At 39.3% G+C, this 12,660-nt stretch overlaps 1 protein-coding gene across 1 annotated transcript in view; it reads left to right on the top strand.

The window, feature by feature from the left end:
• Positions 1–12,660, top strand: part of SPAG1 (sperm associated antigen 1) — a 39,809-nt gene that overhangs the window by 11,594 nt on the left and 15,555 nt on the right. Inside the window, exons 8-13 of the mRNA XM_048508211.1 lie at positions 2,453–2,583; positions 3,613–3,719; positions 4,898–5,054; positions 7,489–7,905; positions 8,256–8,355; positions 10,346–10,498. Coding sequence (XP_048364168.1) covers positions 2,453–2,583; positions 3,613–3,719; positions 4,898–5,054; positions 7,489–7,905; positions 8,256–8,355; positions 10,346–10,498 — 1,065 coding nt within the window. The remainder of the gene's footprint in view (positions 1–2,452; positions 2,584–3,612; positions 3,720–4,897; positions 5,055–7,488; positions 7,906–8,255; positions 8,356–10,345; positions 10,499–12,660) is intronic.

Raw genomic sequence — 12,660 nt, 5'->3', positions numbered from 1 at the left:
TCAGTAAGCATTTTTTTTAAATTGTGCAGTTGGTTTGACAACAGCCTTGTAAGGTATGTTAGATAAAGGTTTTATATAAACAACTGTCTCTCAGAAGCTCGGAGCAATATGATTTATTCTGACCTATAGCCTGATCTTGTCAGAACTCAGAAGTTAAGCAGGATTGAGCCTGGCAAGTATTTGGATGGGAGATCTTCAAGAAATACCAGGGTCATGACATGGAGGCAGGCAATGGCAAACCACCTCCAAATGTCCTCTACTTTCACAGCCTTGAAAACCATATGAGGTCACCATAAATCAGCTGTGACTTGATGGCAAATAACATACATACACACATACAGTTCTAGTCTGAAGACAAGGCATCTGGTAGAAGTTTAAGTGTATATATGTCTACTAGTAAAGTCTTGTGTTAAAAATCCTGGCTGTAGTTAAAAAAAAAGAATGGTTACTTCCCCCTCCCTCTCTTCTAAGGTCTTACAGGACTTAAAGAGTGTTATATAGTGGCTATATAGAGGTTATATAGAGGCTATATAGTGTTCATCATTTGCTGAACAAGGACTAGAATCTGGATTTGCCAAATTCAACACCAGTTCTTTTGTCCTGTCACCAGTTGGCTCTTGGGACACCTTGGGCCATTATGCATGGAACGCTTACCTCGGGGCTCTTCGTGGCACAGTGAGATTGCAGTGGGGTCTACTCACGTTTCTTAGTTTACACATGAGGAGACACTCCACTTTCTGCTGGGGGTCTACTTTTCCTGGTTCTCTTAACTTCACCCATCAATTCACTGTCAAATGGACACAGTAGCAAGATTTCTCTTTAAAGCTGTTTAAATTACTGTTATATTGATATTGCTGTTATTGCAATACATAGCAATATTGCTGTCATAGCAATATTGTAGCCCCTTTCCAAAAATAATCCCACCCCCCAATGACAGAAGCAAATCAGTTCCCTGAGCCAGACACTGCTGAAGGGGACCATGTCCTAGAACTGATATTCTCTATCCCTCTCCATACACACTCACATACTTCCTACTGCTACGTGGTGGAGGAGAGAGAGGCTTGTTATTTTGTTATTCCTTGGTATTTCAATATTCGTGTATTAGATCTATCATTGTTTCAATATATCTAATATGGTACAAATATTTGAAGTTAAAATACGGTAAACTTTTTAAAAGCCCTTCCAATCATCAGGGATGGTGGAAGTAGAGCAGGAGAGGCAGGGTGCAACAAAAAACCAAAGCAAAGAATAATGCAGGGCCATTTGTTTCATCTTCCCTGAGAAGCAGGGGGAAAGGTCACTATTTTCCCACTCTCACAAACAGTGGAGATGATGGAATCTGCCACATAGTGAGTGAGGGGGGAGGCATCCGTACCAAAAGCTTTGCCCCAAAGAGAATCTCCCTTCAGCACCTGTGTATAATCAGCCCTTGAGAACAAGCCTACGCTGATTTACTTGGAAGTAAGTCCCCATTTAGTGGGCCTTCCTCCCAGGCAGTTCTTAGGATGGTAACCCTTGTTAATTTTGTCTGCTTTTGGCAGAAGCTGCTCCCTGCCAGTATTTATTTATTCCACGATACTTCCCCAAGGTTGCGCCCTGCCTGTTCAGCAGACTGAATCATATGTGCCAGGATGCATGAGGGTGTTTCTGTACCCAAATACATCAAGAAAGAAATTATAAACGTACACTAGCAATTCTAGAAGAAGGGTGTAATTACAGTAAAATGTGCAGAGACGAGTTTCAGGATATTGAGGACAAAATGAAATCAATTCAAATACAGCTTTGAGCATATTGAGATTGACAGAGATCCCCACCCCTCTTCCTCAAAAACTGTAGTTTGGATTATCATCCTCCAAACTTCTGTGTACTTTTGTTTGTTTATTTTAGCACAGAGCCAGTATTTTTAAAATGTAGAGATCTTTTCCAAATATACTTCAGGCATGTGTTTGAAATTGCCTTACTAACTGCTCTCTTTTGATGCATATTGGTGGCTAACTATATGCCGTACAAAAGTGGGACAGCTCCACGTGCCTTCTTTTTAGTGCATGTGCTTAAAAGAAAAGCAGCTGGAAGAGGAGGATGTAGGAAACTGGAGCGTAGAAATAGTGGGAGTTGTGTTTATCACTCCCCTTGGTTCCTCCTTTCCAAACCTAGCTGATTCAAAATGTGTGTTGGCAATGAAAAAGACACATTCTGTAACTTCGCAGGAAGGGAAAGCAGTTTGCGAGTTGGACGGATTGTTGGGAGAGAAATTAGTGAAAGAATGAAGAAATCATATGTTTATTTGGTGTTCCAAACTCCCCAATTCCAAAGTTGCTTTTCTTCAATAATGAAAAGTATGGGGTTCATTTATACATCGTCCCGTATTCTGTACAGTTAGCCCCTCAATGGTCTTTGAAATGTAAGCTTGCTGTGCTAATTTCAGGTTACCTAATCGGTTTGTGTTTTGTAGGAGCATCAATGCTTGCCCCAGTGTGGCTGCGTACAATAACAAAGCTCAGGCAGAAATAAAACTTCAGAATTGGCAAGCTGCTCTTCAGGATTGTGAGGCTGCATTAAAAATGGACCCTGGAAATATAAAAGGTGAAATGAAGTAATTATTTCTGAAGACGTAGTGCTGGCAGGATTCATTTAAAATGAGTGGAACGTAACTGACAAAGTTCTTCAGCTTCAGATCTTTATGGAATATACCCTGTTTTATTAGCCGTTGGCTAAAGCCATGTAACATCTCTTGTCTTGAGAATACCAAAAGATCAAAAGTACTGTGGAACAGCTGGGCCCAGTTGTATTTGTTCTCCTTCCATTACAGGGGGAACAATTTGTTCATGAAATAACTGATTAAATATTCTTGCTAATGGTTTCACGCCTGTCCTTGCTGCTGAAGGAAACTTGTGGCAGTCTCTAGTGTGTGTGTTGTACCAATGGGCACTTATGTTCTCCACTACTCACCTACATTCACTTCAAAAACACACTCCTCTTAACAACCAAGCCATGAAATGATGGAGGAAAACTCTCGGTCGAGAGCAGCCCTCCAGTTACAGAAAAAGACCTAGTGTGCATGGAGGTTCCAACCGTCTTGGCAAGTGTGGACCTTTCTGAGTTCTGATATATCCAGACAATACCTTCTCATCAGGAAGAGAAAGAAAGTAAATTATGTTTATTACCAGAAAGAGAAGCTTGATCTCGTTCCTCTTCTCTTACTGTGCATACATACTCTCCCCCCCACACCCGTCGTCTCTCCTCCCACCCCCCGGATGGATGATGTTGTAAGACATTTAACAAAAACCTCAAGTCTTCGTCTGCATCATTCATTCATTTCTCAAAAATAACATACTATACACATTTTTGCAGCTATAGTTGCATATATTTTAGTGATCTATTTTTCAGCACGCCGCCATTCTCTTAGCTAGATGTTGCAATTTTTTTGGACCCTTGTGTCAGATAAAGTTGCCAGCTTCTCCTTGTTGAAGTAGCTAATTCTAATTAATGATAATAAAAACTATTTTGCATTTCTATTGTATGGGTTTCTATTTTATTATGTACTATATGTATTGTGTACTAGTTATCTTAAAACATCATAGCTACATTAATGCACCTTTTCTTTATCTGCAGCTCTTATGCGCCGTGCCACTGTATACAAGAATCTACAGAATTATAGTGCAGCTGCAGAAGATTTGCAAAGAGTATTACAGACTGAGCCCAAAAATGCTACCGCAAGGGTAAGCATCAGTACTTCACTTCATGGTTGTAGCGTCAAACTGTTGTGTTTGTATTTATTGTTCAGGTATAGGTTGCAGTTATAGTCATAAGGGCCTCACTTTCACTTCGAGTGTACTAAATTGACTCTTAAGGGTACTGTGCACAACAGCCAACTAACTTTTAAGTAATTCCATTAATTGTGGTAGAACTGTTTAGATTTAGTAGATTTTGAATTTCAACCTTAAAGTAAATCCTCTTATTGGAAATCAAATAGTTTCCATTGACTATTAAAGCAAACAGGGCATCTTATTTTGATTAAAAATCAATAAGTATCTTTTTACTCATAACTAAAGACTCAAAGATCTTTGTAGAACTGACAGAAGTAAACAGAACAGGGAAAGTGACTATATAGTAATGCTTCCAGGCAGAGGCGTAGCAAGGGGGGAAAGCGCCTGGTACGCCAGTGTGTCCTCCACCCCTGTTCCGCCACAGAACGCCCCCGCCACACCCCCACGGGCGCACGCCCAGTGCATCACATGCACCCCCACCCCCTTGGAACTACACCTCTGCTTCCAGGCTTAACAGGTTTTTTGATCTTTTGATCAGTCAGAATCTAAAAATAATTTTAACTTTATTTAAAATTTTCTTACAGTAGAATTATTGTAAACCTAAGCCTTCTTTCAGAAGAGAGTGCATTCATAGCAGTTTATTATTCTCCTGTGGCCTCTCCAGTTCTTGATAATGACATGGGGCAGAAAACAGTGCATACAATATTCCGAGTGCAGAATAGATTTAAACAATGACATTATGAACCAAGATTTTTGCCTCTGTTCTTAGATCCAATTTAGAACCTATCAGAGTACAAAAAGATAGGACGTTCCCCCAAAATATGTATCACTTTTCACTCACAGTTGAAGCTCATATACCACTCTGCTGCCTGCTCTGGAAAGAGGTGATACCTGTAGAATTCTTTACCATTCTAGGAAGAAGTTTACCATCCTGAATAAAGCCATTTAGTACCTTTTGCTAATGGTAGAGTCTTCTACAGTTGTAATTTACTTAATGTGCCAGAGCAAAATACCTTATACTGGCAATCGGCTCCTTGCCTCAGAGAGACACTTCAGTGAGTGGACAGAAATTTTTGAATCCAATCCTTTGTACATTTCATTTTTACCAAAAATATTTTCTTGTGCTGCAGAAAAATCTCTCAGATATTGAGAAGAATTTGAAAGAACCCCTATCTCAGACACAGAGCAAAGGAAAAATAATTCTTATTGAAGACATAGAAGAATCGGAAGGTGTTGATGAACAAGGGGAAAATGCTGTAGACCACGAAAACGGAAGTGGAGATAGAAGTAATATTAACTTTTAATTACTTTCTTTGGATCCTGAATCTGCCATGACTCAATATGATGAAAGCATCTGTCATATGAGGAAAGGCTGAAGACTCTTGGACTTTTCAGTTTAGAAATAGATGACTAAGTGGAGACATGATAGAAGTTTATAAAATTATTCATGGGATAGACATGGTGGACGGAGAAAACTTTTTCTCCCTCACCCAAAACATTGGAACTCAAGGGCATCTGCTAAAGTTGATGGGCAATAGAATCAGGATGGGGAAAAGGTCATACTTCTTTACTCAACGAGTGATTAAAATTTGGAATTTGCTGCCAGACAATTTTGTGGTGGCCCAAGGCATAGATGGCTTTAAAATGGGATGTGACAGATTCATGGAGGATAGGTCTATCAGCAGATACTTGTCATAGTGACTAAATGGAACCTCAACATTCAGAGACTGTAATACAGTGCTGTATTACAAATCAGTGCTGTATTACAAATACAAATCTGAATACAGTGCTAGGAGGCAACATCAGGGGAAGACCTTGACATCGATGACCTATTGTTGTTGGCACTCCAAAGTAACAGTTTGGACAGTTGTGAGACAGGATATTGGACTAGATGGACCACTAGTCTGATCCAGCAGGGATGTCGTTATATTATTCTCATTGACTGGAACTTTGAGAACATGTCTTTAAATCTTGTACTATTCATCAGGCTTTCTTCCTCTTACTGTTTAGGATACTTTATGCATTTATTTATTGTTCAGTTTTATATACCGCCCTATCCCCGAAGGGCTCTGGGCGGTGTACAACAAAGTTAAATCATAATACAGCTAAATACAATCAAAAACTAAACAATTAGATTCCAATATAAATAAATTACTAAATCCCCATTAAAACAGCGGTTAATACAAAGTTTAAAATACTTATTAATAAACACACATCCTACAAGAACAAGAGAGCTGTTATTTTCTTCCGCTCTGTGATCACTGAGAAGCTGATGCTGAGAGTCATGGAACACCTTTTCTGCACAGAATGCTAGGTGTTAAAGGGCTGCAGTAAACATCTGATAGGGTGAAATCTTCCCACATTTCTGTTAGCAGAGGATGTATAGTGGAGTAAGTGTTTGGCTTTTTGAGGAGGAGGAGGAGGAGGAGGGGTGATTTTATCTGACTCCCATTCTTCACAATAATCTTCCTATATCCTCAAGGGTTCCTGACTCTCAGCATCAGCTATTTGGGGGCCAGGGGGTAATCGCAGGGGCTAGGGGGAAGGTGAAAGAGTGGAATGCTTGCCTTGGAGCTTGTAGATTCTAATCCATAATTTTTATCCATAATAAACACAGTTTGCTATTTGTATAGGCAATCTCCTTTCTCACACCCCCAGTTTTTTTGCGTAAAAAGTTTTCCCAAGTCCCAAGCACCTTATTGAAGATAAGCTTAAATAACAATTTGGGGTTACTGTGGGACAGCTTCTAACATGGAAAATATGGTAGGAAAATGCCCCTTTTGATTGGGTTCTTTTATTTGTTTTTTTAAAAATAAAAGTTATGGTTTAAAAGAAGTAAAACATGGTTCTAAAATCAGGATATTCAGTGGAATTTGTTATTTCTAAAGTGGCACTGTTTCCTTTTACTCTTTTTTTTCAAGATTTCGTTTTCTTTTCTCTAGAATTTTTACTTTCTATTCTGATAGAGGCTTAACTGAGACAAACCACGCACTGTTTATTTGCTATACATTTGATGTCTTGCTAATGTAGCACTTAAAACTCTGACTTTCAGATTGCTTACTCTGAAGTAGTCCTGACAACTTTTAAAATGGGTATTGTTATAGATGAAGAATATCAATTTTATGTGCTTGAAAGTTATTGGTTAGTCCAATAATTAATATTGAGTGTTGGACTATTTGGGAGACCCAGGTTTGAATCCCCACCCACCATGATTTTCAAAAACAAGTTGTTCAGTGGACAGTAACACAACAGATTTTAAAAAGTCTGTGCTCATGTGTACCATTTTACAATATGGTAGGTGTTTCAAAATATTTTTCAATATTTTTATACCGATAATTGTTAACATTTAATCTAGCTTGGCATGTAGTTATTATTTGCTGCTTTACAGCAAGTTAATGAGTTAGACCTTTCAATTAAACATTCAGCATTTAACAGGTTAAATTCAAGGAGCTTAGTATACCATTTAGAACAGGACACAGTAAATTATTAAAAGGGGAAACTGATTTGACAACATTACATTCAGGATGTGCCAAATTGTTTATACTTCGTAATTTATTCTTGGCTACTGAGAATGCACAATTGTTTGGGGGTAAACTAGTTTCATTAAGCTAGAGAATCTTAAGAATCTGCTGATAGATTATTTTAGTCCCCCCTCTTTTGTTTCTACAATAGTTCCTTCTGATGATGCAGACTCTAACCTAGCCGATTAACTTCCTTATAGAAACTGCTGTGCCAAAGGGAGGACAGATCACAAGTGAGAAGACTGAAATGGGGAATACGCACAAGAAGTTCCCGGGCAAAGGAGATGGCTGTAAATCAGAATACAAGGAAGCACAGAAAAACAGAGATCCTTCTGAAAACAGTATTAAAAAGGGCACACCTGAACAAAGGACACCTAAAGTTTTGCATGATCGTGGAAGTGAAGTAAATGGCTTTCTAAACAGTGGTAAAAATAAAAGTGAAAACAGTAATGCTGTGCCAAGGGATGTAAAATCTTCCTCAGCAGGAGAAAGGAGTTCCACTCTGCCCCTTCCTGCTGCAGCACTGAAAGCTGAAGGAAATGCGTTGTTTAAGAATGGGCAGTTTGGAGAGGCTATTCTCAAATATTCAGAGGCCATTGAAAATGCCAGTAATTCAGGTGAGTCCTAAATCCTTAAGAGCAATTTTATGATAACTTTAAGGGATAATTTGTGTGTATATATTCTCTCCAGACTCCATGGAATGAACATAGTTGGGAAAAATTATTTCATATACGTTGTTGAAATAAAACTGTTGTCTTGTGTAAATCTCATATCAATATGGTTGCATATTGAAATAATAGAGTGTATTTATAGATTGCTGGATGACACAAAAGGTCCTTGAAGCTTTGCTTCATCAGCAGAACCGCATTACTGCAGTGCAACTTGGAACCCAAGGGATGCTTTTAAAAAAGCCTAATAAAACTTGACCTTGATAGTCAACTCTCATTTTAATTTTGTATGATTTTAGGAATGCCGAGTCCAGAGGACATAAGTATTTTGTATTCAAATAGAGCAGCATGTTACCTAAAAGAAGGCAACTGTGCTGACTGCATCCAGGACTGTAACAGGTAAATAGCATCCTTTTTGCAGGGCTGTATCGTCCTTCATAATTATAGTAGTATTTTCACTGTGGGTTTTTTTGTTAAATAGCTTGGAAGATTTGTAAGAATATGTTGCAAATCACTTCCTGGGTAAGGAGAGGAGGAGAACAGTTCATAGTTCTTCCGTTTACAGAATGTAAAATTTATGTAGGTTCTTTATGTAACCAGTGACCAGTCTTTATGGGTATTTTTGCATAAGCTTTCCTTTGATAGCGGAACCTAGAATTGTGTGAGATCCGGAATATTTACAAGTTAGTTGCATAATAATTGCAACATGATTTCAAAGTTACATTGCAGTCCTTCCCAGAAACTGAGCCAAACTTTGGTATCTAATTGTGATGCAATGTCGGGCATAGTAATACCTTCAGCCCTTTCTCTCTAGAATGTGCTGCTTTCAGTGTTACTGGCTCTTCAAAAATGTCTTCTGTTAATTGTTCTTAACTGGAATCTGAGCTGAACTTCAGAAGTTTGAAATACACAGTAAATCCATAGCTTTGCAGATGTTGTTTTCCTAATTGTAAAAATGACTGGTTGGTAAATTTTCAGAGCCTTAGAATTAGTATGTTACAACACTGAAGCATCATCTGAATGTTTTTCAGGTGAAGTTGTTTCTTTGTTCTCTTCATAAACAGTCTTCATAATTAGGTCTCCATAATTAGGTGGTGACTCCTTGTGACTTTTCAAGTATCCTAGTTGTCTTAGACAACTATGTTGTTAGTTTGGTCCCAGAGGACTACAAATTCAAAATAGCCATGGGTGGGTTTGTGTGAGAGGGGGCAACTTCTGTTTTGATTTAGAAAGCTACCGGTACCTGGTTTTTTAATTACAAAGAACATTTCATCACATTGAATGAACAAGTAGTCTAATATTCTTTGGAAATAAGATCCAAGTGTTTGGGTTGGCTTGTAGGACTCAGGACTAAATCAGGAAAGGGTGTGTGTGTTTGGGGGCGGGGATTTGCATGGAATAATGATAGCATTCTGTTCTTCAGATTTTTGCTAGCATTACATGTCCCATGCTTTCAGGATGGGGCAGACTGTAAACCTAAAAAAGGTTGCGAACTTCGTTGAAAATGTGATTAGTTACTGCCAGCATGGGGCAGGGGCTGATGGGAATTGTAGTCCATCAACATCTGGAGCACCATGGGTTGGCCACCCCTACTTTAGAGAGTGAGCTGTTCATTAATCTTTTTTGCATATTGAAACAATCTGGTTTTCATTTTCTTTCTACTAGAATACTTAAAAACTCTGGCTGATTCCACATGGGTCAAAAACAGCAGTGTGAAAACAGTGTGAAAACGGTATAAACCCTTTTACACTGTTTTAAACCCTTTCACACCATTTTCACATCATTTTCACACCACTGTTTTTGGTCCATGCGGAATCAGCCTCTGTCATTAATTTGTACCCCATCTTTTTTCCAATGGGGACTCAAAGTGACTTAGACTGTTCTCCTGTCCTCCCTTTTAACTTCACAACAGCCCTACTTCCTTTAAATGGTTTGCAGTTGAGGTAGATTGCAAAGAGAGAGCGGATGGCCATTATCAGCTGAGTATATTTTCATATGTACTGAACACTCCGCAAATATAACTGTACTAAAAGTACATTCACAAGTAGTGCTTAAGCAGAATAAGCATTAATCCTCTGTGGTACTCCGCTGTTACTAAGTATCACTTGGCTTAAATCTGTTCCTTGGCTGTCTGATTAATTGGCTTTTTAGAACACTGCCTGGGGACAAGAAGCATGTAATAATAATAGTCCACGTGAAAAAATCAATTCCATTTTCCCCCTTTGGTTTTATTTTTTCAAATAGATCCATGATAAAAATCTGAGATGCATACACGCTTACATGTTTACGTGCATGTTTATATGTAAGCTAGTGGGATCGACATATTTTCTGGTGCTGCTGCCTTCTTCAGCTTTGTTCTTCTAATCAATTCTGGCCATTTTTTCTTCAGAGCCCTGGAACTTCACCCGTACTCTCTCAAACCCCTTCTGCGTCGAGCAATGGCCTACGAGTCCATGGAACGGTACAGGCAGGCATATGTGGATTACAAGACGTTATTGCAAATAGATAGTGGGATCCAGGCAGCAAATGACAGTGTTAACAGGTAAGTATTTCTAAACTTAATATAAGTCAGTAATGTGACATGATGTGTTGTGATGCACCATTTCAGTGATTGCCACGCTCGTCTGCATCTAAATATTTATTCCTTGTGCAAATAATTTGTAGATTATTCATAGAATAAAATAATTTGACTCTTCATTTTCATTGTTTATGGTTAAGATACTTGGGGTAGAGGGCATGTAATATCTGTATATGAACAATTTCTAGCATTTGGTTGGCACTAAACAAATATATACTAAACAAATAAATAACTACTGACAGTAGAAGTGGTTGCTTATATAGTTGTTCTGTTTGTTATTGCAAAACTCCCATGCATTCCTTTAACATAGAAATTTTTTTTCAAGGTGCTGGGCCTGCTCTTGAGCCTTTTACATTTCTTCGAAGTACTTTATTCAAGAATAAGGCTAGCTGAGGGTGAAACTGGTATAAGATTAGTTGTACCAGGAATAATTGTTTTGATTTCACTTCACTGCCATGTCAGAGCTGTCTGGCTGTGGTAGGGAAATTACGTTACCATTAATAGTAGAACACCCAAGTTCACACTTGATCACTGCTGTTTACATAAGAATTTCTAATTGGTTGGAATTTGGTAGCAATATTTTGGGGGAGTTGCTTCCTTACTGAGTTTCTAATCCTTATATCAGTGGGAACCAGCGTGGTGTAATGGTTTAAAAGTGGTGACTCTAATCTAGAGAACTGGATTCAATTTCCCACTCCCCCACATAAAGCCTGCTGGGTGACCTTGGGCCCATCACAGCTGTCTGAAAACTCTCTCAGCCCATGCAGAGGCAGGTTATGGCAAACCACCTTTGAGTGTCACTTGCCTTGAAACCTTGCGAGGTCACCATAAATCAGTGGTGACTTGACGGCACTTTCCACTATCATCACACATCAAGATACTGTTTGTTATGAGGCCTCCTAATTCAGAATGTTAGACAAGACAACAGATCATATGAGCAAACTTTCTGGTTAGTGGCAGCAACAAAGTCTCACTAACTACCCCAGAAATCAGTCTGCATAATCCAGGCAGCAATCGTCAAAATCACAGAGCAGGTGAGGTGTTGAATGACTAAGTATGCTTTTGTAGAGCAAATCGCTTTCAGTAACCCAGGAGAGAAATCTCAGCTACATGTAGCAGGAAAGACCTGTTTCCTGGACTATTTCCAGATGCTGGGTTGGATCTTGCCTGGCACCAGCAGAAGTGTGGATCTTTACTGTATTCCCTCCCCCGCAGTGATTCCATCTGATCCCCAGAATTCTTAGGGCTGTGAGACTAGCATGAACTAACAGGCTTGAGAGGGGGCTACAGTGGAGAGGGGGAAGGTGGCAAAATTGCCTTTCCTGCCTATTCTGGAGCTCTGCTGTCAATCTATTCTGGAGCTGATCTGTCATCCCCAGGAATGTACTTTCTGGAAGTTGAAAAAGACAGCAAGAGTGGAGGGGGGCATGGCAAAAATCCATTTCTTTTTTCTGGTGATAGTTAGGATCCAACCCATTTGTCTTAAATTTAAGCTTTCTTTTTGCTGTTTATTACTGCCAATGTTGAATGCTTTGGCCACTGCTGCCACACAACATCTATTTGTGTCCCTAGTGTGGAAGTGGCCCCTGTCCCTCTGGTGTAAGTTTATGAAGGGGCCAGAAGCTTTGGGCCTAATGAGGCTATGAACGTTGTTTTTGATATAGCTTTAATCTCCAAATAAGCTGATCTCTAATGTATTGTGAGATGAGGGTTCAAGACAGGCTGTCAGTTATTGGCCATGCCATTTAAAGTGCTGCTGGTCCTGAAGAGTAAATAGATGCGTAATGTGCTCCCTTGCCAGTCATGAAAGTCTTCTATTACCGTTGGGCCCTAAATTGGTTAATTCAGATGTTTTCATCCCACTTTCCTCCGCAGTGTGGACCCCAAGCAGGGTAAAGCATCATTTTCCCCACCTCCATTTTATTCTCACAACAAAAACCCTGTGAAGTAGGTTAGGCCCAGAGTGAGCTTCCATGGCCAAGCAGAGACTTGAATCCAGGTCTCCCTGATCCTAGCCAGACATGCTAACAACTACAACATATTGGTACCCTCAGCTAATATTTTAGTGAACCATCACATCAAAATAATTCCCCTGTGCATCTGAATTTAATGCGTGCTGTCCATTG

Source organism: Sphaerodactylus townsendi, linkage group LG09 (genome assembly GCF_021028975.2).
Source record: "Sphaerodactylus townsendi isolate TG3544 linkage group LG09, MPM_Stown_v2.3, whole genome shotgun sequence".
Taxonomy (NCBI): Eukaryota; Metazoa; Chordata; class Lepidosauria; order Squamata; family Sphaerodactylidae; genus Sphaerodactylus; species Sphaerodactylus townsendi.
This window is presented reverse-complemented; position numbering and strand designations above follow the sequence as displayed.